Source organism: Choloepus didactylus, chromosome 6, assembly GCF_015220235.1.
Source record: "Choloepus didactylus isolate mChoDid1 chromosome 6, mChoDid1.pri, whole genome shotgun sequence".
Classification (NCBI taxonomy): domain Eukaryota; kingdom Metazoa; phylum Chordata; class Mammalia; order Pilosa; family Megalonychidae; genus Choloepus; species Choloepus didactylus.
The window spans coordinates 822,448-848,559 of NC_051312.1; the positions used below are offsets into that span (position 1 = coordinate 822,448).

General features: G+C 53.9%; 3 protein-coding genes across 5 annotated transcripts in view; 1 reads left to right on the plus strand and 2 right to left on the minus strand.

Annotated features, from left to right (window-relative positions):
* Positions 1 to 1,224: 1,224 nt before the first annotated feature.
* SCT (secretin) lies at positions 1,225 to 14,638 on the minus strand. Its single transcript, XM_037838294.1, has 4 exons — positions 14,003 to 14,638; positions 1,762 to 2,624; positions 1,508 to 1,657; positions 1,225 to 1,321 (listed from the first exon to the last, which is right to left on the minus strand). The coding sequence occupies exons 1-4, from the start codon at positions 14,636 to 14,638 to the stop codon at positions 1,225 to 1,227; spliced, it is 1,746 nt and encodes a 581-aa protein (XP_037694222.1).
* Positions 14,637 to 17,878, plus strand: DRD4 (dopamine receptor D4). Its single transcript, XM_037840307.1, has 5 exons — positions 14,637 to 14,897; positions 16,312 to 16,424; positions 16,495 to 16,877; positions 17,035 to 17,142; positions 17,222 to 17,878. Exons 1-5 carry the CDS (start codon positions 14,637 to 14,639, stop codon positions 17,482 to 17,484), a joined length of 1,128 nt encoding a protein of 375 aa, XP_037696235.1. The 3' UTR covers positions 17,485 to 17,878.
* A 2,458-nt stretch (positions 17,879 to 20,336) lies between these two features.
* Positions 20,337 to 26,112, minus strand: part of DEAF1 (DEAF1 transcription factor) — a 63,836-nt gene continuing 58,060 nt past the window's right edge. For 2 of the 3 annotated variants that reach the window (XM_037838041.1, XM_037838039.1), the window contains exons 11-12: positions 24,240 to 24,329; positions 20,337 to 20,789 (exon numbers count right to left, since the gene is read on the minus strand). In XM_037838041.1, the coding sequence (XP_037693969.1) occupies positions 20,685 to 20,789; positions 24,240 to 24,329 (195 nt within the window). In that variant the 3' untranslated portion in view covers positions 20,337 to 20,684. The remainder of the gene's footprint in view (positions 20,790 to 24,239; positions 24,330 to 26,112) is intronic. The other variant, XM_037838040.1, reaches the window with a different exon arrangement.

Sequence of the window (26,112 nt, forward strand, 5' to 3'; positions counted from 1 at the left end):
GCAGAGGCTGGGGCAGGCCTGGGATAGGGGAAGGGGCAGAGACGGGGGCTAGGGCAGGGGATGGGGTAGGGCAAGGGGAAGGGGCTGGGACAGGGGCTGGAGCAGGGCTGGGGCTGGGGTCCTGCCTTTGCCCCCCCGGGTTTGCTTTACCCCCACCCCCAGCCTGCCCACCTGCTTGCCTATTTCTCTCCTCCTGGAACCCCCCTGGGCAGAGTTCCAAAGGCCCCGGCGTGGATCCAGACCCCTTCTAGGGCAGCCCTCCTCCCTGCACCTACAGGTTGGGAGGGAAGAGGCTCTGGGTGTCCCGGGGACCCCTTCTAGTCCCAGAAACAAGTCACTTCCTCCAGGTGGGCTGGGCAGGGCCAAAGTGATGGGGACAGGGCAGCTGAGCTCCTGGGAAGGGTCTCTGGGTCTCCAAGGGCCCTGACTCTGCAGGAAGGGGGTCAGGGTGAGGCCCCTTGGCCCAGGCCCTCCCCCCGCAGGTCAGCAGCTGGGGTGAGGCCACAACGTAGAACGGGGGGGGGGGGGTGGTAATGATGTGGGGGGAGCCCACCCCCCTGAGCCTTTGTGCCCCTCCCCCTGTCCCAGCAGCACCTGGTTCTCTCCTCTCTGGACGGGGCCACACCTGCCTGCCCCTGGCTCAGCGGCAGCTTCTTGTGCCCGCCTTGTCGCTCGCAACGCCCGTCCCCTGCCCCCGATGGTTCCAGCACCTCCTGGGGGTACGACGGCCCTCCCCCCTCCCAGGGTCACAGGCTTGTCGGGCAGCAGGTCACGCAGCCCCTCCCTCTTCCTGCCCACAGAGCCTCCTCAGGGACCCCCCTCAGAGCGCCCCCACTTGCTCCTTACACCTTGGTCATGTAGCCCCAGGGAGGAGGGGTCCAGAGCCCCACCTGACTCCTGAGCTGCTTAGTGGAACCCCAGGGTGTGGACGGGAGACCCCCGGGAGCTCAGTGGAGGGGAGGGAGGTGGCGCTGATGCTGGCGACAAGGAATAAGGAAGCGGGAAGAGGAGACAGTGGCACCACCTCCCAGGCTTAAAGGGCAGTGGCACGGCCAGGGCCAGACGGGGGCTGCGGCGCCCAGGGACAGAGAGCTCAGGCGCGGGTCCTGTTCCTCCTTTATTGATTGTTGTCAGTGCAAGCCCCCTGCCCACCCCATCAGCATCGGCCCTGGCATTGGTGGATGGAGAAGTTACTTCTTCACATCATCTGGTCCTCGGGTTCCTTTAGTTGTCCCCTGAAACTGGCTCCAAAATCTGGATCCCCGGCCTGGAAGGTAACCCGGGAGGCCAGGCCCCATCCAGGGGGTCCCTCAGCGGAGTCCTGCAGAGATGAGCCGCATGAAGGGGACTCGAAGCTGGAGACCCCCGCCCCCCTTGTTCACCTGCCCGGCCCACCTGCCCCCCACCCCGTCCACTCCTGCCACGGAAGGGACGGGCCCCCAGGGGTCTTGGAGGGCAGGTGTGGGGGAGCAGCCCCTCCGCGGTGGGGGTGAGAGGGTGTGCTCACCAGGCCTGCGGGCGGGCGCGGGACCACAGCAGGCAGAGCTGGCCCCCGGAGGGCGCTGCGGGCACCGTGCGGTTCTCTGCGTCCTGCTCGCTGTCCCCCACCCCAGTCAAAATTAGGACCCGCCGTGGGAGACGAGTGGGGCAGCGCTGGCTGGGAGGGCGGCTGCAGCCAGGCCAGGCCTCCCATCTCGGGACGCCCCCACCCCACGGGTCCTTCTCTGCCCCTCCCAGGAGCAGCCCCGGGGCCGCCCTCACCTGCGCTTTCCCACCAGGCCCTGGAGCAGCCGCTGCAGCTGCGCGCTCTCTCGCAGGCGGCTGAGCTCGCTCGTGAACGCCCCGTCCGAGTGCCGCCGGGCCCTGGGGGAGGCGGCGGGCGGGGTCAGGGCCAGGCCGGGTGGGTCCGAGGGGCGCAGGGCCGGGCGGGCGGGCGCCCACCTGGGGGCTGCGGGGCGCGCGGCGGGGCCGTCGAGCAGCAGCAGCAGCAGCAGGAGCGCGGCGGCCGGGGAGCCCATAGCGGAGGCGTCGCGGCGGTGCTGAGCGCTCGCAGCCGTTGCCCAAGCCCCGCGCGGCCCTTTTATAGCGACGGACCCGTGGGGGGGCTCCGAGGGGGCCGGGGGAGTCGGGCTTCCGCCCCGGCTCCGCGCAGCCCCGGCCGCGCCCCATCGATCGCGCGGGAAGGTCAGGGCCGCCCCCCCAGCTGTCGCCGCGGCGGCCGTCCGCCGCCTCCGCCGCATCGGCGCCCCTCGGCGGGCTTGGGGAGGGGGGGTTGCAGCCGGGGAGGGGACAGGCGGGCCCGGGGAGGTTTCGGGAGGGAGGAAGGACAGACAGCCACGGGGCGTCGTTCGGTGCAGGCAGAGAGAACAGCATGTGCAAAGCGTGGAGCTCGAGCGGGCCGCCGTGGGGGCGAGAGCCCAGCCCAGACGCCCCCGGCCAGCGGGCAGGCGACCCCGACGGCAGAAGGGGCGGGTGGGAGGTGGAAGGCGCCCAGGGCTGGCCGGGTCCGGACGGAGAAGGGGGGGGGGGCCGGGAGCCACGGACGCCCCGTTGGCGCCCAGCAGGGGCCGAGCTCGCAGAGGCGGGGGGCGGAGTGGGGGGCTCGGCCCGGGGCTACGAGTGATCTGGGGCGGGGGGCAGAGTGAGACAGGTGTGGGGAGGGAGAGCCGCAGGGAGAGCGGGTTAAAATGATTTCACCGGCTTTTTCATTTTTATTTTCCCAGACGGGAGAGGCCTGAGCCTATTTAAGGCTGGAGCTGCGAAGGGAGGTGGTGCATACGGGATTTATTAACGTTAGACTTTCCAAAGCCCCTTCTCCTGAAATCAATAAATAACCTACAAATTTGAGTAAACTCAGATATGAAACAGTAGTTCTTTTTTGTGAGAGGTAGGGTCCACGTTTATTCTTTCGCATGTGAAATTCCAGTTGCCCCAGCACCATTCGTTGACGAGACTATTCTTTCCCCATTGGATGGGCTTAGCTTCCCTGTCAAAAGTTAACTGGTCATAGACGTGTGGTTTTAACTCTGGACTCTCCACTCTATTCCATGTGACTATTTGTCTATTCGTATGCCTGCACCCATTGGTTTAATACTGTAACTTTGTAGTAAATATTGAAATTAGAAAGTGTGAGTCCACATTTTTTTCCTCTTGAAGATTGTTTAGGATACACAGGACCCTTTGCAATTCTGTGTGAATTTTTTTTATTAGAGAAGTTGTGGGTTTACAGAAATATTACAGGGTGTGGATATGGGTACCATGCATTAGTTTGGTACATTTGTTACAATTGATGAAATTTTTATGAATGTACTGCTGCCTATAGTCCATGGTTTAACTTAGGGTTCACTGTTTGTGTTGTATAGTTCTATGTTGTTTTTTTTAAATTATTCTATTTACATATATACAACCTAAAACTTCCCCTTTTAACCACATTCAAATATGTAAATCACTGCTGTTAATTACATTCACAGTGTTGTGCTACTATCACCACCATCCATTACCAAAATAAAAATTCTGTGCATTTTAAGCCTGAATTCCCTATTCTCTATCCCCACACCGTCCCCTAGTAACTTATATTCTAGATTCTGACTCTGAGAGTTTGCCTTTTTAAATTGTTTAATATCAGTGAGATCATATAATATTTGTCCTTTTGTGTCTGGCTTATTTCATTCAGCATAATGTCTGCAGGTTTCATCCATGTTGTCACATGTATCAGAAATTTATCCCTTTTATAGTGACTAATGTTCCATTGTGTGTTTATACATCTTCCTTATCCGTTCATCGGGTGATGGACACTCAGGTTGCTTCCATCTTTTGGCAATTGTGAACATCGCTGTGAAAATATCTGCTGAAGTTCCTGCTTTCAATTCCTTTGGCACTGCCAGGGCATTGGTAATTCTATCCTTAGCTTTCTGAGGAACTGCCTGTTGTCTGCCGCAGCAGCGGCACCTGCTTCTACACATCCTCTCCAACACTTGTAATTTTCCATTTTGGGAACTCAAATCTCATTGTTTTGATTTGCATTTCCCTGATGGCTAATGATGTTGAGCATCTTTTCATGGGCTTACTGGCCATTTGTTTATCTTCTATGGAAAAATGTCTGTCCAAGGCTTCAGCTCATTTTTTTAATGCAGTTTTATTGAGATATATTCTCACACCAGACAAACCATCCAAAGTATACAATCACTTTGCCTATTTTTTAATTGCGTTGTTCATCTTTTTGTTGTTGAGTTGTAGGTTTTTTTATATATAGTCTAATAGTAAACCCTTATCGGATATGAGGTTTCAAAATGTTTTGTCCCACTGTGTGAGTTATCATTTTACTTTCATGAAATACTTTGATTCACAAAAGTTTTTAATTTTGATGAGATCCCATTTATCTATTTTTTTCTTTTGTTGCTTGTGCTTTGGGTGCAAAGTCTAAGAAAGAATTGTCTAACACAAGGTCCTGAAGATGCTTCCCTATGTTTTCTTCTAGGAGTTTTATCATTCTGGCTCTTATGTTTAGTTCTTTGATCCATTTTGAGTTGATTTTTATACATGGTGTGAGGTAGGGGCCCACCAAATGGAGATCCAGTTTTCCTAGAACCATTTGTTGAACAGAATATTCTTTCCCAATTGAGTGTCAATGCCCCCTTGTCAAAAATCTGACATAAATATAAGGGTTAATTTCTGAGCTCTCAATTCTATTCCATTGGTCTATAGTCTGTCCTTGTGCCAGTACCAAGCATATTTGATTACTGAGGATCTGTACTAAGTTTTAAGACTGGGAAATATGATTCCTCCAACTTCATTTTTTTCCAAGATAGCTTTGGCTATTCAGGGCAACTTACCCTTCTATATAAATTTGATGATGTGCTTTTCCATTTCTGAAAAGATGGTTGTTGGAATTTTGATTGGGATTGCATTGAATCTATAAACTGCTTTGGGTAGAATAGAGATCTTAACAATATTTAGTCTTCCAATCCATGAACACTGAAGGCCCTTCCATTTTTTTAGGTCTTTGATTTCTTTTAGCAATGTTTTATAGTTTTCTATAGACAAATCCTTTACATCCTTGGTTAGATTTATTCCTATATATTTGATTCTTTTAATTGCTATTGTAAATGGAATTTTTTTTCTTGATTTCTTCTTCTGGTTGTTCATTCCTAGTGTATAGAAACACTACTGATTTGGGGTTTCTGCTCTCATACCTCATCACTTTGCTGAATTCATTTATTAGCTCTAGAAGTCTTATTGTAGATTTTTCAAGATCTTCTGTATCATGTCATCTGCAAACAGGAAAAATTTTATTTCTCCCTCTCTAAATTGGATGCTTTTTATTTTTCTTCTTGCCTAATTGTTCTGTCAAGAGCTTCCAGTACAATGTTGACTAACAGTGGTGACAGGGGACATCCGTGCCTTGTTGCTGATCTTAGAGGGAAAGTGCTCAGTCTTTCACCATCAAGCGGGATGTTAGCAGTGGCTGTTTCATATATGCCTTTGTCACGTTGAGAACATTTCCCTCTATTTCTAGTTTCCTGTGTGTTTTTATCAAGAAGGGGTGGTGGGTTTTGTCAAATGCCTTTTCTGCAGCAATTGAAATGATCATGTTTTTTTTTTTTCCCCTCCATTCTGATAAATGTGGTGTATTACATTGATTGGTTTTCTTATGTTGAACTACCCTGGCTACCTGGGATAAATCCTGCTTGATCATAATTGGTGTAGAATTCTTTTCATGTGCTGTTGGATTCAGTTTGCTAGTATTTTGTTCAGGATTTTTGCATCTATATTCATTAGGGAGATTAGTCTGTAATTTTCTTTTCTTGTAGTATCTTTATCTGACTTTGTGTGAGGGTCATATTGGGCTTGTAGAATGAATTAGGGAGTGTTCCCTCCTCTTCAATTTTTTGGAAGAGTTTGAGCGAGATTTGTGTTAATTATTCTTGAAATGTTTGGTAAAATTCCCCTGTGAAATCATCTTGTCCTGAGCTTTTCTTTGTCAGGAACTTTTTGATTACTGATTCAATCTCTTACCTAGTTATTGGATTGTTAAGATTTTCTATTTCTTCTTGAGTCGGTGTAGGTAGTTTTTGTGTTCCTAGGAATTTGTCCATTCCATCGGGGTTTTCTGATTTGTTGGTGTACAGTTGTTCATAGCATCCTCTTACAATCCTTTTTATTTCAGTGGGGTTGTTAGTTATGTCCGCTCTTATCATTTCAGATTTGTGTCCTCTCTCTTTTTTCCTTTGTCATTCTAGCTAAATGTTTGTCAATTTTCTTGATCTTTTCCCAGAACCAACTTTTGGTTTGTTGATTCTCTCTATTGGTTGTTTATCATCCTCCATTTCATTTATCTCCACTCTATCTTTGCTATTTCCTTCCTTCTCTTCACTTTGGGTTTAGTTTTTTCTTCTTTTCCTAGTACTTCTAGTTTTGAGGTTAGGTCTCTGATTTGAAATATTTCTTCTTTTTTTAATGTAAGCTTTTAGAGCTGTACATTTCCTGCTCAGCACTGCCTTTGCTGCATCCCAGAAGTTTTGGTATGTTGTGTTTTCATTTTTGTTCTCCTCAAGATACTTCCTAATTTTCCTTGTGATTTCCTCTTTAACCCATTGTTTGCTAAAGAGTATGCTGTTTAATTTCCACATATTTTGCATTTTCCATTTCTCCCTCTGTTGTTGATTTCCAGCTTCATTCCATTGTGGTTGGAAAAGATATAATGAATTATTTCAATATTTGTAAATTTATTGAGACTTCTTTTGTGACCTAAGATAAGGTCTATCTTGGAGAATGAACTGTGTGCACCTGAGAAGAATGCATAATTGGTTGCTGTAGGGTGGAGTATTCTAAATACGTCTGTTGGGTCTAGTTGGTTTAGAGTGTCACTCAAGTCTTCTATTTCCTTATTGATCTTCTGTCTATATAGTCTATCCATTATTGAAAGTGGTGTATTAAACTCTCATACTGTTAATGTAGAATTCTGTTTCTCCCTTCAAATCTGTCAGTATTTGCTTCACATATTTTAGGGCTCTGCTGTTAGGTGTATATAAATTCTTAATTGTTACATCTTCTTGATTAAATGACCCCTTTATCAGTATATAATGACTTTCTCTGTCCCTCATAATAGCTTTTGACTTAAAGACTGTTTCATCTGATATTAGTATAGCCACCCACCTCTCTTTTGGTTACTACTTGCATGGTATATTTTTTCCAGTCTTTCACTTTCAACCTACTTGTATCTTTGACTTTAAGGTAAGTCTCTTGCAGACAGCATAGAGCTGGGTCATGCTTTTTTTGTCCATTCTGCTAATCTCTGCCTTTTGACTGGAGAGTTTAATCCCTTTACATTTAAAGTCATTACTAATAACACAGAGTTTCTTCTGTCACTTTGCTATTTAGTCTTTGTAAGTCTCACACCTTTTTTGCCCTCAATTCTTCTGTTATGCCTACTTTTATATTTATTTGATTTTTTTGTATCATATTTAGCCCCTTCTCTTTGTTTTCTGGATACATTTTTCATAAGTTTTCCTCGTGGTTACCATTTAAACTTCCTAAGTGTATAACAGTCATGTTGGATTTGGTACCAACTTGACTTCAATAGCACACACACATTCTTCCTACACTCATCCATCCCCCACCATTTTTTGTACTTGGTACCAGTTATATCTTTGTACATTGTATGTCCCAAACCATGGAATTATCCTTACTTTCTATGCATTTGCATTTTAGCCCCTGCTGGAAGTAAGAAGTGGGGGTTCCAGACCAAAAAGTACTGGCTTTTTTTTTTTTTTTTTCAATGTGTCAAGCTCTTTAATGTGTGCTGAGGATATAGACATTGTCTCTGTCTTCAAGGAGCATCCATCTTTGGGCTGTGATGGCAAAGGGAACAAAGCGGGGGGAATGACATTTATTGAGCTCCTCCTCTGTGAGTACTAGCTTTTATAATTACCCATATGGTTACCTTTACAATAGGTCTTTATTTTTTTATGCCACTTTGATCCACTATCTAGCATCTTTTCCTTTCAGTGGAAGAGCTCCCTTTAGCATGACTTGTGGGCAGATCTAGTGGGACCAACTCCTCATCATTTGTTCATCTGGAAGTGACTTAATCTCTTACTCATTTTCGAAAGAAAATCTCACCTGATATAATGTTCTTGGTTGTTTTCTCTCAGCACTCTAAGTATTTTCACCCACTACCTTCTTGCCTACACGGTTTCTGATGAGAAATCAACACTCAGTCTAATTGGGAGTCCCCTGCACGTAATTCATTACTTTTTGCTTGCAGCTTTCAGAGCTCTCTTCTTGTCTTTCACATTCAACAGCTTGATCACTATGTGGCATATTTCTCTGCAAGTTTATTCTAGTTGGTGTTCTCTGGGCTCTTGGATGTGCATATTTTTGTCTTTTGCCATATTTGGGAATTTTTCTGTCATTATTTCTTTGACTGTTCCTTCTGTCCCTTTCTCTCTTTCTTTTCCTCTGGGACTCCCAATATGCGTATTTGTATGCTTGCTGGTGTCCCACAGATCCCTCAGGCTATTCTCACTTTTTATAATTCTTTTTTCTTTTTTCTTCTCAGCCTGACTCATTTCAATTGTTTTTTATTCACGTTCACTGATTCTTTCTTCTGTCAGCTCCAATGTGCTGGATTTTTTGTTGGTTGGTTGGTTGGTTTGTTGGTTGATTAGATCCAATCTGCTGTTGAAACCTTCTTGGGAATTTTTCATTTTGGTTATTGTGGTCGTCTCCTCTGGTAGCCTGTTTAGTTCCTTTTTAAAATTTCCATCTCTCTTGTGGCCTGTCTCTCTCTAAGCCCAACTTGGCAAATAAATTCATTACCCTCCCCCTATGTGGGACACAACTCCCAGGAACGAGCCTGGCCCTGGCATCGAGGGATTGAAAATGCCTTCTTGACCAAAAGGGGGAAAAGAACAGTGTTCTAGTTTGTGAATGCTGCTGGAATGCAAAACACCAGAGATGGATTGGCTTTTATAATGGGAGTTACTTGGTTACAAAGTTATAGTCTTAAGGCCATAAAATGCCCAAGGTAAGTCACTGAAAATCGGGTACCTTCACTGGAGGATGGCCAGTGGTGTCCAGAAAACCTCTGTTATCTGGGAAGGCACGTGGCTGGCATCTGCTCCGAAGTTCTGGTTTCAAAATGGCTTTCTCCCAGGACGTTCCTCTCTAGGCTTCAGTTTCTCTCCAAAATGTCACTCTCAGTCGCTCTTGGGGCATTTATCCTCTCTTAGCTTCTCTGGAGCAAAAGTCTGCTTTCAAAGGCCGTCTCCAAAATGTCTCTGTAAACTGCAGCTCCTCTCTCAGCTCCTGTGCATTCTTCAAAGAGTCCCTCTGGGCTGTAGCAAGCTCCCTCCTTCTGTCTGAGCTTCTGTAGTGCTCTAGTGAACTAATCAAGGCCCATGGTGAATGGGCAGGACCACACCTCCATGGAAATTATCTAACTAGTCATCACCCACAGTTGGGTGGGGCACACCTCCATGGAAACACTCAAGAATTACAATGTAATTAACACTAATATGTCTGCTCACACACAACTGCATCAAAGATAATGGCATTTTGGGGGACATAATACCTTCAAACTGGCACAAACGATAACAAAACAAGGTTTCAGTGGCTAAGAGATTTCAAATGGGGTCAAGAGACTATCCTGGAGGTTTCTCTTATACAAGCTCCAGCTAGATATCCCAAATGTCCACAGTATGCCAAGCCCTAACCAACAGTAGTCCTGAAATACCGGGGTTCCTATCTGAGATTCTATAAAGATTCACTCACTAAATTTATGTCTCAGAAACTTGAATCCCCAGGGTGTTCCTATGCCAGACAAGTCCTAAAATCCAGAGGCAACAGCCTTTTTAAGAACAACGATTAGATGCATCCCCCTTCCACATAAACTTGTCACCCCTTTTCAACATGAACAAGTTAGGGTGGTCACTGCCTAGACACCCCTGAAGATCGAGAAAGTGATTAAATGAGAGGAGGGGGTAGCAACAGACAAGATAGGATTTAACAAAGATTATGAATACTGAATCTTTATATAAATTTTTTTAGATGCTAGGGTACTAGATTAGCTAGAAGGAAATAACTGAAATGGTAGAACTGTAACCCATAACATTCTTTGAAATTTGCTCTATAGCTACTTGTTAAATTGTACTTTGAAAGTTATCACTGTTACGTATATATGTTACATTTCAAAATAAAAGTGTAAAAAAAAAAGTAAACGCAAGAGATCAGAATTTTAAAAAAGAGAAATTAAGACATTTACATATAAACAAAAGCCGAAAGAGGTCCTTAGCAGAAGACCTTCCCTATGAGAAATGCTAAAGGGAGTCCTTTGGGCTGAAATAAAAGGACACTAGACAGGAATTCAAAGCTATAAGAAGAAATAGACACTGATAAAGGTGTCTACATAGGTAAATATAAAATCCTGTATTATATTTTTGTTTTGTAACTGTTTTTTCTTCCTAAATGACTTAACAGGCAAATGTGTAAAGTAACATTTTCAAACTGTGTTAATGACCATACAGGAGGAGGGATGGAGAGATAGGAGTAGAGGATGTGTGTACCACTGAAACTAGGTTGGTACTAGCAGAACTAGGTTATCATTAGTTCAAGATATTGATTTTATTTACAAAGGTAGCCACTAAGATATTAACTAAAAAACATGGAGAAAAAGAAAGAAGGGAAACAAATTGTTACCCTACAGAAAAAGGAACTAAATACAAAAAAGGAACCAATGGAATCATTGAACAACAAACATACACGACATACAGAAAACCAATAGTTTAATGGCAGAGGTAATTCTTCCAGTTATTACCTTAAATGTCAATGGATTAAACTTACCTTTGCAGATATTGGTAGATAAGATTAAAAAGCATGATCTATCTCTATGCTGTCTACAAGAGATTCACTTTAGATACACGACACTAAGAGCTTGGAAGTAAAAGTGTGGAAAAAGATATTCCAGGCAAGCAGTAATTGAAAGAGAGCCAAAGTGGCTATATTATTCTCAGACAAAATAGACTATAAGTTAAAAAAAGATTACAAGAAGGGTATTATATATGGACAAAAAGTACAATCCAGCAAGAAGATATAATGGTCATAAACATGTATGCACCTTACAACAAAGCTTCAAAAACATATGAAGCAAAAATGAACAATTCACGGGAGAAATAGATAATTCTGAAATAATAGTTGGAAACTTCAATATACAATGTTCAATTCTTGAAAGAATGTCAAGCAGAAGATTGATGAGGAAATAGAGGACTTCAAGAACACTTATTAACCAACTAGACTTAATAGACATATATAGAATACTCCACCCAACAGCAGCAGAATAGAGAGATTTGGGGGAAGATGATAGAGCAGGAGGCTCCAGGAATCAGTCTCTCCACAAGAACAACTATTAAACAGTGTGCTGGTTTCAATCTATTATGTCCCCACAAATCCATGCTCTTTAAGCAATCTTGTGGGAGCAGACTTATCAGTCTTTTTATGAGGGTAGGACCTTTCGATTAGGTTGTTTTCCTGGAGATGTGACCCACCCAAGTGTAGGCAAGAGCTTTTGATTACATCATTTCCTAGAGGTGTGACCTTGCCCATTTAGGGTAGGTCTTCATTAGATCACTTCTAAGGTATAACACTGGGACAGAGAGTTGACAACAGAATGGTATATGGGAAAAAAAATATGCCTTGTGTTTTAGTTTCCTTGTTGCTAAAGCAAATACCATTCAATGTCTTGGCAAACAGTGGGAATCACTGGCTCACGGTTTTGAGGCTAGGAGGAGTCCAATTCCAGGTGTCAGCAAAGCAACGCTTTCTTCCTGAAGACCCGAGTTCTCGGCTGGCTGCTGGTGACCCTCGGTCCTGGGCTCCCCTGTCACGTGGCAGCCTCTTCCTTCTCTTTCAGGTTCTGTTGACCTTCAGCTTCTTGCTTCTCATGGATTCCCCTCTAGATCTGTCTGAATTCCATCCTGTAAGAAAGGACTCCAGCAAGAGGATTAAGACCCATCTTCTTTCAATTGGTCCACACCTTAACTGAAAACCTCATCAAAAGGTGCTACTTACAATGGGTTCACAGTCATAGGGATGGATTAAGTGTGAGGACATGCTTTTCTGGGGTGCATGGCTCCAAACCAGCACGCCTTGTATGTGACAAGCTGCTTCTCTCTTGCTGCTTTCAAAATCTCTTTGTCTTCAGATTTTGACAATTTCTCTATAGTGTTTCTTTGTGTAGATATCTTAAGAGTCTATCCTGCTTAGAGATCATTGAGCTTCCTGGATGTGTATATTTATGTCTTTCATTTGATTTGGGGTATTTTAGGCCTTTTTTTTTTTTTTCCAAATACTTTCTTTGGCCTCGTTTCTCTCTCTTTTCCTCCTGGGACTCACAATGCTGAGGTTGGTGCCCTGAATGGGCCCCCAGATCCCTCAGGCTCTGTTCCTTTTTCTTTGTTATTTTTTCTGTCTGCTGCTCACACTGAATAATTTCAATCGTCTTCTCTTCAAATTTGCTGATCCTTTCTTCTGCCTGTCAAAATATGCTGTTGAATCCATTCAATGGTTTTTCATTTCAGTTGCTGTACTTTGCTGTCAAAGATTTCAGTTTGGCTCTTTTTAAATAATTTCCGTCTCTTTATTTTATCCCATCAATGGTTTTCTAATTTCCTTTAGTGTTTTGCATATGGATACCTTTAGCTAATTTAACATATTTAAGATGGTGGATTACAAATCTTTGACTAATGGTTCTAATGTATGAGCTTCTCAAGGGATGGTTTCTGGCAAATTCTTTTTCTATTGTGAATATGCCACACTTTCCTGTTTCTTTGTACGTTTTGCAATTTTTTTGTTGTTGTTGAGAACTGGACATTCTGAGTATTAGGTTGTTGTAAGTCTGGAAATCCTGTTCTCTCACTCCTCTGGGATCACTAGGGTTTGTTGTTGCTGTTATTGAAAACCAGAGCCAGCAACCTGTGACTTTTCCAAACTATTTTGCTCCCTTGTAGGGACTGGAAAGAGAGAGAAAACAAGGCCCTGCCTCTTTAAGAGTCCTCTGCCCACTGTCCATGAGGGGGCTGGAACGGTGGCCCCAGCGATCGGAAGCGGCTGATCCAACACAGTGACCAGCAATCAGAACACGCACACCCCAGGTTTTGAGGCCCAGGTCCTTGCACCCCACCCTGGCCCCAGCAAGCTGCACGAGGAGCCGGGCTGCAGTCCCCACTGTCCTGGATTTCTGTCCTGTGAGGGAAGAGACTTCCTACTGCCCCAGTCACTTGTATCGTGAGTTCTCTTACAAGGGAGAAGCCTGCCTGCCTCCTTACTGTCTGCACTAAAGGGATGGGGGTGTTGGACACGACTGGACACAGACGCCCAGATCTCAGACCTCCCGGGTTTTGCCCAGTGAGTCCTGGTTTTCTCCTTAACACGCTGTCTGGTGAGGGTCCGTCAAGCTGGCTCCTCTGTCCTCTGACATCTGTGAAAGAATCCTGGATTACCAGGAAAAACCAGTGCCCATCTGGAGCTCTCCTGCTCTTCCAGAGTGAAGGGGCTGGAAACTAAAATTAGGGGGACAAGATGCCCCCTCCTCTCAGATGGTCCTGCAGAGTGAGGCTTGGCTGACTCGCTTTGGTGACAGGGGACAGGAGGTCTCTCAGGCCTTGCTGACTTCACGTCAGCGTGAAGAATCTGGTTCCAACCCCTCCTCTCTGTCAGCCCCTGGCCAGCGTCCTGGTTCCTCCCACGAGCGCTGGGACCAGGGAGGGGGCGTGGCCGGCTGCGGGGAGGGGGAGGATTTTGGGTGGCAGCTGGGAGAGTTCTCCTTTGGGGGCTTCGCTTTCCTTCGTGAAGAAAGAGAAACCGTCTAAAAGGGACGGAGAACCACAGCAATTAGCTCAGTCACTACTGGGTGTTTTAATTCTCTGGGACAGGGAGCCCGAGGGTCAGGGGGCGCAGAGCGCGCTGGGGGTCGCAGGCTGGGGAGGCGCGGCGGGGATGGACTCACAGAGCCCGCGGGTTGACCCGGCACTGCCTGCCCTGGACGTGGAGGGGCGGGAGGAGGGACGGCGCCAGGAGGCGACCACGGCCCGCGCCGCCTCCGCTTGGGGCCGGGCGGAGGCTGCGGCGGAGAGGGGCGACGGCTCGTGGTCTCGGGAGCGGAAGACAAGAGGCTGCTGCAGGGTGGGGTGCGGGGTCCGGGATCGGGACCCTGGGTCACTGCCGGGGTATCCAAGTGGAGGTCGGAAGGTACAGAGGAGGGGCGAGCTGCGGCGCGTGCGCGCCAGGGGACCCTGGGTCTGGGTCCCCCAGGGGAAGACAGGAAACGCCTGGCCTCGGGCTGCGTGGGGCGGCAGGCGGGAGCGGGCGCGGGACGCTCTCGGGTGGAGGGAGCGGGCGGGCGCGGCGCCCTCAGGCCGTCGGGGGGAGCGGAGGGGGCGCCGTGCGTCGGCCGGAGCAGGTGCCTCTCCCCGGTCCGCTCGGTCGGCCCCGCACACCCGCCCGTGCCGCTCGCGGTGTCTCCGCGCCGCAGAGCCCAAGCCGCGCAGACACCCGGCGAACCACCCGGTCCCGCGGGGAGTGGGCGCGCGCGGGGCGCTGTCCGCGGTGCTGACGCCGCCGGGCGCCGGGGCCGGAGCGCCATGGGGAACCGCAGCGCGGCGGACGCGGGCGGGCTGCCGGTGGGGCGCGAGGCGGGCGCGGGGGCCCCGGGGCCGAGCGCGGCGGCGCTGGCGGGGGGCGCGCTGCTCATCGGCGCGGTGCTCGCGGGGAACTCGCTCGTGTGCGCCAGCGTGGCGGCCGAGCGCGCCCTGCGGACGCCGACCAACTACTTCATCGTGAGCCTGGCGGCCGCCGACCTCCTCCTCGCGCTGCTGGTGCTGCCGCTCTTCGTGTACTCGGAGGTGAGCCGCGTCCGCGCCCCCTCACCCTCCGGGTCCCCGGCGAGGCCGCAGAGGCCCCACCCGCCTGCCCTTGGCTGCCCAGGCCGCGGCGGCTGCAAGGACCCCGCGCCTGTCCCCTCTGGCTCCCGCGCCCTCCCTCCGCCCCGCTTTGCTGTCTGTCGTCCGTCTGCCCCGCCGGCTCTGTCTCAGCGTCCGCTACTCAAGGGACGGCGCTGTCCTTGCAGCCGGGGACCGCAGGAACACGCGACTGCCAGACAAGTCCACCCCCCAGCTCAGCCCCCAAGGGGCCGAGTGGGCAGACAGGCAGCTGCAAGTTCAGCCCCTTAACCCTGGCTCCCCCCAGGCGCGCGCGCACACACACACCCCTACACCCCGTCCCCAGCACGTCTGTCCAGGAACCAACACACCCGCACACACCACGGAAGGCCTCTGCATGCTGACTCGGCTGGTGGAGGCAGGGGAGCCTGGGCCCGACGGTGGGGTCCCAGGGCAGGGGCGGGTGTGTGTGTGTGGGGGGGAGGGCGGAGACCCTGGGGAGAACCCCCCACTCGGGAGCCTCCAGCCCTAGACCAGGTCTGGCCGGGTGGGTCTGCAATGGTGCCAGGCGCGGTCTGCTGGGCGGTTTGGGCAGAGAAAAGCCGCTTAAGGCCGGGTTGGGGACACGCTGCCCTGGACTGCAGGGGGAGGGGTCCTGGGGTTTCCTAAGGTGGCCCCGATGAGTCCAGGCCAATGCTGGGGCAGAGGCCAGTGGGGCAAGGACACATGACCTTCCACCCCTCGGGAGTCGTGGACTGACGTCACTGAGATGACTCTTAAGCTTCTAATCGTCCCTCAGCGGGAGGGGATTTAGAAGGGGGGGACTGCTCCTTTGTCCTTGGGGGAGGGTCTGGCCCTGTGCCCAGATCTCTGTATCCTTAACTCCTGATGCTCGGGACAATTTCTGAAGTGGTTGTGATCACCGCCCTCATTTTACAGAAGTGAAGTAATTTCAAAGTCGCTGAGTCGCCCACAGAGGTGTGGGGTTTGGGGCTCCAGGACTGAGTAGGGTGCTGCCAGCCTGGGACTGGGGTGCCCCTGGCCGGTCCACAGGGCCCCCCTCCTCTGAGCAGTGATCAGAGTCCTCAGGGCCGCGCCTCCTCTTGTCCATTCCAGGGGATCTACCCAGGGCCCCCCACTTCCAAGCCCTGAGAAGACCGAGAGGGGGGCGCATGTGCACGACCCCTCCCTGCCCTCTGGGTGTGTGTGGCAGGGACCCCAGCTGCTCGTTTCCCCTCTGGTACTTGTTCTTTCCCGAGCTCCCCCATAAAGTGGGGTCAGCAAGGCCCCAGGTGGCTGAGCAGCCTCCTGGGCGCGGCCTTCGACGGCACCTCAATGGGCCTCGTGACTGTCGCTGCGCCCTCGTTCCCGCGCCCAGGTGCAGGGCGGCGTGTGGCGCCTGAGCCCCGGTCTCTGCGACGCGCTGCTGGCCGTGGACGTCATGCTGTGCACCGCCTCCATCTTCAATCTCTGCGCCATCAGCGTGGACAGGTGGGTCCCTCCCGCCGCCCCGCGTCCCCGGCCCGGCCGCGCACGGCCGCTCTCACCGCGCGCCCCGCAGGTTCGTGGCCGTGACGGTGCCGCTGCGCTACCACGGCCGGAGCCGGGGCCGCCGCCAGCTGCTGCTCATCGGCACCACGTGGCTGCTGGCGGCGGCGGTGGCGGCGCCCGTGCTCTGCGGCCTCAACGACGCGCCGGACCGCGACCCGGCCGTGTGCCGCCTGGAGGACCGCGACTACGTCGTCTACTCGTCCGTGTGCTCCTTCTTCCTGCCCTGCCCGCTCATGCTGCTGCTCTACTGGGCCACGTTCCGGGGCCTGCGGCGCTGGCGGGAAGCGCGACGCGCCAAGCTGCAGGGGCGCGCCCCCCCCAGCGCCCACGGCCCCTCCCCTGGCCCCACCCCCAGCGCCCCCGGCGTCCCCGGCGCCCCCAGACCCGCTCCGGGACCCTTCCCTGGCGTCCCCACCGCCCCCGGATTCACCCTTGGCGCCCCCGTCCCCGCCCCCTAAGCCCCCAGATCTACCCCCAGACCCTTCCCCAGCCTCATCTCCGGATTCATCCCGGGGCTCACCCCCGTCGCCCCCAGACCCGCCTCCAGCTCCCCCGGATCCACCCCCGGACCCGCCCCCGACGCCCGCTCGCAGGAGGACGCGCGCCAAGATCCCCGGCCGAGAGCGCAAGGCCATGAGGGTCCTGCCCGTGGTGGTCGGTGGGTCCCCGCCCTGGGGTGGCGGGCGAGGGGAGGTGGGCGCAGGGCCCGCGCGGGCCCCTCACGGCCACCCCCGCAGGCGCCTTCCTGCTCTGCTGGACGCCCTTCTTCGTGGTGCACGTCACCCGCGCGCTCTGTCCCGCCTGCGCTGTGCCCGCGCGCCTGGTCCGCGCCGTCACCTGGCTCGGCTACGTCAACAGCGCGCTCAACCCCGCCGTCTACACGGTCTTCAACGCCGAGTTCCGCGCTGTCTTCCGCAAGGCCCTGCGGCCCCGCTGCTGGGCAGAGCCCCCGGCCTCCCCAGGACTCGCCCGGGCGCCAGCGGAAGGGGCCGTCTTGTAGGGCCCATTAGACAAACTCCTTTCTAAATCCCCGGCTGTGCAGGCTCCGGGGGGCGGGGCGGGTCGTGGGCGCTGCGCTGCCCCCCAGGACCCGAAGGGGGTTCAGCTCAGCCCCGGTAGCTCGGCCACCCTAGCCTGGGCTCCTGCTGCCCGCGAGCCTGCAGGCTTGTCCTTGTTGGGGGGGGAGGTCCGCCCAGGGGCCCCAATGCCAGAGACAACCCCAGGGGGGCGGTCTGGCAGCAGCTCCTGCCCCCCGGGGCAGCTCCAGCTCCCAGGGGTCCCCCTGGGCCCGTCCCTGCCACATCGGGCTGAGGCTCCCCACCCGGCCAAGCTGGTGAAGAGAAGATGGGAATGTCCAAAACCCGGGCGGGAGGAGCCAGTTCTGGGACAATCTGCCTGGCCCGGCCTTCCCGGGCCCTCCCTCCACATCACTCCTCGTCCCCAAAACTGTTTGTGATTTTCGCAACCTATTATAGTTTCCTCATACCTTTTTATTTTGACTTTTGTTTCCCATTTCAGACAAAAATGCTCTTTCTATTGCCCAATGTGCCTCCTTAACGATAACTTTGTCATTTTGAATCTTAATTTATTTCACATGGAAAAACTAAGAATTGGTGTGAAAAGCACGGCACACAACAAAGTTTCATTATCAACCGTAAATAATAAACCACCTGGAGGCCTGGCCCTGCTCTGCCAGGACAGCTGACACGGGGTGCTGAGGTCTCCTCTGCACACTCGGAGATCACGGGTGGTGCAGTCTCCAGCTCAGGCCCAGCCTCCGAGTGGGGTGCTACCTCCTGCTGCCCCCGCTCGGGGCTTCAGCCCCTCCTGCCACTATCACTGGCAGGGGCCCCAAAGCTGCTTCCGCCCCCAGAGCTGGCCCTGGACGCCCCCAGGAGCAGCTGTGTCCCTGCCAGCCTCAGAGATGCTGCAGGAGGGGAGCGGGAGCCAAACCAGCGCCGGGGCCCACAGGGCGGGAGCTGGCCTGGCAGCTGCTTGGCCCCTGTGTTCTCACCTGTGAAATGCCAGAGCAGATGCTGAGTGGGTAGCCCCAGCCCCTAGGGCGGCGCCCTTGGAGGGGAGCCTGAAATGGGGGGGTCCGGAGGGCAGGCTGAGTCCTGCTGGCTGTCCTGGGCTGCCCGCTGGGCCTGACGGTCCACAGGAACCTCTGGCTCAAGGGCAAAGCTGAGGGACGGCAGCTACTGCGCCGAGTCGCACCGAGGGCCGGGGCTGCCTGCCTGCCAGACCCTCCCTCGGTGGCAGGAGCTGCCTGTGGCGGGCAAAGGGCAGGGCCCCCGCACATCCCCCCGGGTCAGAGGACCTGGGCAGGCAGCAGCCCCGGCCGGCCCGGAGGGAGGGCAGAGGGTGAGGGTCACGGATGGAGCCAGCACTTGCCTCTCGGCACCAAGCCATCTCCGTGGTGCCCGGAAATGACAGACTTGGAAACTTCCCGCATGGACAGCACGGTCCTGGAAAGGCAGTGGGGCCCCTGGCCGCCCCTACCACCCCCCGGGACCCCGGCCTCTGGAGCCGAGGCCCCCCTCTGCAGCGCTCTGCGGGAGTAATAACCCGCGGTGTCCCCGCCCCGTGTTCTGCCAGCTCGTCCACACTGCTGCCCCCGCTGAGCCCCAGGGAGGCCCCTGTGTCCCACCACCCACCCTGCCCAGGCTCCTGGAACCCCACCACCCTCCTCTCGCACAGACTGGAGCCGACAAGGCGCCCCTGCCTCGGCAGACACCCCTGTGCCACCCGGCAGCCAGCTGGCAGCCACCGGCCCATGCGGGGCCGCAGGGGCACGTCCTCCTGGGTCTTCGTGGAAAAGGTGAGGGTGTCAGGCCGTCAAGCCCTGCTCACCACCTTCTGCAGCCTAGAAACTTCCTCCCGAGCAGGAACGGCCTGGGGGTTGCTGGAAGGAGTGAGGTGCCCACAGGGTTGCAGGCGGCCAGCACGCGGTTTTGAGCAGGCCGAGCCGCGCGGTGCTTCTGTGCAAGTAAAAGGAACCCGGACTTGAACTGGCTGGACTGGCCGAGCTGCCGGCAGCCAGGAGGGGGTGGGCTTCGTTTCTGGGGTCTCATGGCTGCACCCTGGGCAGAACCCCAGTGCCTGGATGTTGGGGCGAGACAGGGCCTTCCCCCAGGCGGCGGGAACGTGGCAGACGCTGCACCTCACGGCAGCTGCGAGTGTCGGAAGCAGCTGACTGGCAGGGCTGGCGCGGGGCAGTGCCCCCGAAGCCACGACCCGTTCCCACAGCCTCTGAGCAGGGGGAGCACACAGCGGCACGACGGGGCCACATGGAAGCTTCCAGAACATGCAGGCGCTCCTTGGCCAGTGCTCTCGGTCAGCACGGAGGCAGGCCCCCTCCCAGTGGCTGCGCCCCGATGGGTCTGGGCCCTGGCTGCCCTCTCCCCACGTCCCCACGTCCCACGTCCCAGGGGCTGCAGGGCCCAGGGCAGCGAGGACCGGCAGCCTCAAGAGGAGAAGGCGACATGGACGCCGCACTGCCGTGGTCGTGCATTAAACGGAGGCGCCCCCGGCTCCGAGAGGCCTCCCTGCCCATCAGGAGCCACCGGACAGCCCCGCTCCGGCCACTGAGAGGACTGAGCCGTGGGGCCTGTAGGAGACGTGGCCATCGCCAAGAGGAGAGGCCCAGAGGCTCAGCCCCGTCTCAACTGTTCACAAAATCCTCGTGGCACAACCTCACACCGCAGGAAAGAACGAACACGCCCCCCCCCCCCGGGGTTGCAGGCAGGCGCCATCGCAGGCTGGAGGTGGCTCAGGGGGCTCTTGGCTTCGTGAGGGCCCCCCGGGCGCTGCTGGCTGCTGCCACAGAGGGCCCAGTGTCCAGCGCAGGGGCAGGGACAGAACTTTATTGACAGACAGCACGTGTGTACACGTGTGCGACTCAGCACAGCAGAGACCCCCGGGGGACGGGACGCCCAGGGCCTGGGGGGCGGAAAGAGCACCAGAGGCGGTGGCCATCCTCCTCTGGGCCCGGGCGGCAGGGCCCGGCCAAGCACAGTCCGCCGGAGGCCGCGACACCGCCTCGCAGTTCAGCAACACCCTGGCCGGAGAGTCCTCCGCCTCCCGGCTCCGCACACGCCCCCTCGCTCGCCTCCCCCGGTGTCCCCCGGAAGTCTCCAGGGTCTCCGTGATCAGGACGAGTCCATGGCGGGCAGCTGGTGAGCCGGACGCATGTGCCCCTCACACGGGCACCTTCTCGATCACACTCTCGGCGACGTGGACGTCGTCCGCCTGGACGGTGACAGCGGCCGTCTGCCCACACACGTGCTGGTGGTCCTTCCAGTCCTGAAAGGGGGAGCACACGCACGGTCAGCAGGGCGCTCGGGGGCAGCGGGGAGGCTACACCGGGGCCGGGCCTGGGGTGCCCCCGATCCAGCCACCCCCAGGGGTGTGAGAGCAGATCAAATACAGACGAGCCAGGACGAGCCCCAAACATCAAGACCCCAGTGCGCTCAGACTCTCTGATCAGTTATTCCACGTTCAGGAATTTAACAAATGACCATGGATGCAGGAAGACATGAACACAAGATCTGTCCATCCACAGTGTTGTTTACAATCGAACAAAACAGCCCCCATTTCCGCGGAAGGTGGTTCTGGGCCGTGGTTCCACGAGAACAGTGAGGACGGTGGTGCCAGCCGGCACTGAGGGTTTCAGGCACTCGCCCCCCGATGCTCACGACCCCGCGGCAGGTGCCGGAAGGACCCCAGACCACAGGGGAGGGCCGAGCCACGCGGAGCCTGGAGAAGCCTCGGTGGGCAGAGAAACAGCCACAGCCCGACTGTCAGTGGGACGGAGATCACGCTGTGCCCACGTGTGGCTGCCCTTGGTAAACAGCGACGTGTACGTGTGCTGAGCACACACACAACGAAGATGGGGATGGAGAGCGCCCACGCGGGCACGGCGTGATTTTCTGGTGGCAGAATTCCTGCAATTATCTTCTTTGTGCTGTGCTATGTTCTTCAGATTTTCTACCATAAGCTTGCCTTGCTTTAATAACCGAAAAGTAAAAAAGGAAAACTGAAACCATGAACTGCATCAGAAGAAAAGTGTTTAACTTGAAAAGTCCTGGAAGCGACTCAACCGGCGCGGCCCCCGGGCTCCGTCTGCCGGGGGGGCCCGTTACCCGCCGTGGGACGGGGCGGGTTGAGTCACATGTAGACCTGCGGTAACCGCCAGGAAAACAGCTAAAAACCTCACACACAACAACAAAGGCATTAAACTGGTACGCTAGAAAACACACGTAACACAGCAGAAGGCAGCGAAGGAGAAAGAAAAAGACGAGACACAGACAGCAGATTCCAAATGGCAGACGTGAACCCACCGTATCAATAAATACGTTACGTGTAAAGCGACCATCGGGCTGCATTAAAAACAAGATCCAGCGAATGCTGCCTCCAAGGAACACACCTGAGAGTCACAGACACAAACAGACGTGAGAGCTGGGGGGCTGCCCGCACAGCAGACAGGATGGCCACACAGCCTTCCAGGGACCAGGGGGACACGACCGTGAGAAAAGGCCGATTCGCCAGGGAGACATGACAGCTGCAAACACACACACACCTGACAACAGGCCCCAGAGCAAGACGACAACACAAGCTAGAAACACACGATTCCACCATAACAGCCGGAAACTTCACCTCCCTAAACTTCTAAACAAGGGAGAGAACACTCGAGAGAAAATCAGCCAGGAAACAGAAGACTCGAACAGGAGTGCCAACCAACTTCGTCTCAGCAGAATACACCCGGAACATTCTCCAGACAGAACATATGCCAGATCTTAGAGTAAACCCTAATAAACCTAGAAGGACTGAAGTCACACTAAGAATGTCCTCCAAGTACAACAAAATTAAATTAGAAATTAATAACAGGTAAATTTAGAAAACCACAATATTTGAAAACTAACACACTTAACTCATGGGTCACAGAAGAAATCTCAAGGAAAACTACAAACTGTTTTGAACTGAATGAAAAGGAAAACAACATATCAAAATTTATGGGATACAGCTAAAACAGTGGCTGAAATATACAGCTTTAAACATCTATATTACAAAAGAAGAAAGATCTCAAATCAGTACCCTAAGCTTTGACTTTATAAAACTAGATAAGAGAAAACTAAATTTAGAAAGCAGAAGGAAGGCAATAAGAAAATTTACAGTGGCTATCAATGAAATAGAAAACAGAAGTATAGGGAAAAATCAATGGAATTAAAAGTCAGGTTTTTTTAATTATGAAAAAAATAACACAAAGATGGAAAACACAGTTTACTGAAATGAATAAAGAGAACACATTGCCAAAGACCTTACAGAAATTTCAAAGAATATGTATAAGGGAACACAACTTCATGCCAACAAATTAGACGCCGTTCCTGGACTCTCCGCCGCTGAGCCGAGGGGAGGCCGGGAGTCTGCAGAGAACGAACGGGACCGGGTGAGGGGTGGGGTGGCTAAGGGGTGACAGATCTTTCTGGAGCTACGGAAAGGTTCTAAAACTGAATTGTGCTATTTGCACTAAAAAGCATTGAATTATACAGTTAAAAACAGTGACTTTGATGGTATGTGAATTACACCTCAATGAAGACGTGAAACATACCACACACCTCTCCTGTGGGATTTGGAAAGAAAACAAACTTTGTGAAAGTCAAAACCAAAAACAACTCATGGCCCTCGTCCAGCCTTTGGGAGAAAAGTGTTCCCGATGCCCCCGAGTCTTCTCAGCCGGGCGGGAAACCATCAAGGACGCTGTATCTGACTGGAGAGCTGTTAGCACCATTTATTAAAAGTAGCTTGGGGTTGTTGCATCTTTTCAGATCCTATCTGGGTTTATTTTGGATCCGATATGAGAATTACGCTTTTTGAAGTACATTTCATGTCAATTCAATTGAATCAGCCTGGAGCAATTGTCTTCATCCAGGCAACCGTGAGCGTGGAGCAGGCTAACAATCAGTGTATGAAACGGAATCTTTGTCAACAAGATGCCGCCTAAAAGTTAACAGAAATGAAGTTTTCATTTAACTTCCAATTCAGAATGCACTGTTGCACCTGCACTCAGACAGAACGTGACCTGGCTAACAACTCTGCAAACAGACTCACCGTCCTCCCCTACGCGGGACGTGGCTCCCGGGGATGAGCCTGGGCCTGGCATCGTGGGCCTGAGAAAGCCTTCCCGACCAAGAGGGGACGCGAAATGAACAAAATAAAGTTTCAGTGGCCAAGAGATTTTAAATGGAGCCGTGAGGTCACTCTGGAGGTTGCTCTTATGCATTGCATAGATACCCCTTTGTAGTTTCTAGCATATGGGAAGAGCTGGAAGGAAATACCTGAAACTGCCAAACTGCAACCCAGTGGCCTTCTAATGTTTTCTGTGCGACTGTGAAAACCTTGTGGCTGACACTCTCTTCACCCAGTGTATGGGAAGATGAGTAATAAAATACGCGCCCCAAGGCACTTTGAGTAAGGCTGGGGAAATGTACAAAAACTTGAACTGGTAACTGCTCTTCTAGAAAAGTCTCTTTAGCCCCTGGAACTGCAGCTGAGTAAGAGACGTGGGGAGGGCATGAGGGGCCACAGCCGACCCGACAGGCCCCGAGGACGGTGGGGTCTGGTGGCCACTGCGGCCACGGGGGCTGCCCGGGGAGCTCCGGCCGAGTGGCAGGTGGCAGCCCCAGGCCAGGCACAGCGGGCAGCTCTCCGGGGGGCTCCGGGGCCCCCGCCCGCCCGCCGCAGGTGCCCACCTACCTTGCGCTGGCAGAAGGTGGAGCAGTAGTTGACCTTGTGGCAGCCGGTGCACTCGCTGAGGGCCTCCCGGCCGCAGTTGACGCAGGACTGCTGCAAGAGAGCGAGAGGCGTCAGGGCTCCGCGCTGAGCACACGGGCGCCCACGGCTGCCAGCGGACGGCGCCTGATCCCAGCAAGTCCACCCCCGGCCGGAGGCAGGAACCCAGCCCCGGACGGGCACCGCCGGCAGCCGCCCACAGGCAGAGTAAAACCAGGGCGCCGGGCACGCGTGTATTTTCCCCTCACGTTCCTCTGGAAGGGCTTTTTCCAATCCGCCCGAGGGAGGGCACGTAAGTAAGCAAAGTTGTTGATGGCGGGTTTTCGTGGCGTGAGCGAGAGGCTGTCCATGGATGGTCTCCACGCTGGGGCAGGGAGGCAGGGGCCCCGGCCCGGCCCGACGTGCTCCCCATGGCACGGATCGGGAGGAGAAGGCACGTGTGAAAGGGCCAGTGCCGAGCGTGCCGTGAGCCACACAAGAAATAGACCAGGGAGGCCCTGTCCCTAACGCGACGTAATTCCAACACATACGGGCAAAGCAGCAAACCACCCCTAGGTTTCTGTTCTGAGTTTCAGCATCCTTCTCTGTAAAATGTCTTATTTACTCTGACATTTCCAATTCTTAAAATACAACTGCCCCCAACGTTCACCCACCTCAGAGGCTGCGAGCTTTCGAGAGGGTGCCCTGCCTCCCGTGAGGTGACGAAACGCTGAGCTTCCACTCGGGGAGCAGGGGTCCGGCTCCCTCCCGCCCCGGATGTGCAGAGGCCGCGGGACACGTCCTGCCTGCCTGTCGGGCCTTGGGGACCCCTGGGGTCGGCCTCGGACGGCCTTTGATTACTTTCCAGGTCAACAAGCCCCATCTTTTCCCGAGGCCTCCAGGAAACCACGGGACACGGTGAAGTGCTTCTCTCTGGGCTTCAAAGCATGAGTGACAGGTTCGTTGACGGTTACATGGACGCAACAGGAACTGGCCCTGCATCCCCAGCACTCACAGCGCTCGTGAGGCCATGTGTCCCAGTGCGGTCACTGGCCAGGCTGTGCGGGCACCGCTGGGACCCCGCGCAGCCCCTCAGAACAGCCACCGAGGAGACCAGGGATGTGGCCGGGTGGGGCGGGCAGTGGGCAGCACACTTGGCCTCAGGCATCACCCCCTTTCTCGGGGGCTCTGTGTGATGCACCACAAAGCTTGTCCCTGCCCCACAGCCTGGCACTGAACGCGGCTGCTGAGACTGAAACTGTTGAAAACACACGGTCAGCCCTGAGCCGCCATCCAGGCCCTGGCCAGCCCCGGTCAGCCCCACTCTCTAGCCCTGCAGCCCCCGGGCCCTGGGCCTCCCTTCCCAGGCGGCCTTCCTCGGGGCGGACTGAGGGGGGCAGGCTGAGGGGAGCGTGGGGGTGAGACATGGGGAGAGGTGCTGCTGAAACAGGCCGATGAGGCAACCGGTGAGGAGTGCAGCCCTTCAGCTCGGCGGCACCCATGGGGCAGCGGACAGGGTGGTCCCCAGGGCTCAGCTGCACACGGGGGGCCAGGGGCGAAGGGGAAGCAGCCCCTGCAGGGACCCCGCTCTCCTGCCCTCCTCCCGGGGCTGGGACGGAGGCTCTGCAGTGCTCCCTACGCGCCCGCGGGGTCCTCTCTGCCTCCCTGGGGGGCTGGCCCCAGAGTCACCCCTTGTAGAGATGCGGAAACTGAGGCAGAGGGGCGGGCTCGCCCTCTCCATGCCAGAGGGGCAGGAAAGCAGCCCCATCCAGGGGACCACGCGCCCCCTCTGAGAGCCCCTCTGAGAGCCTGTCGGCGAGACACATCTCCAGCCGTGTCGCCAGCCACATCCCGTCCC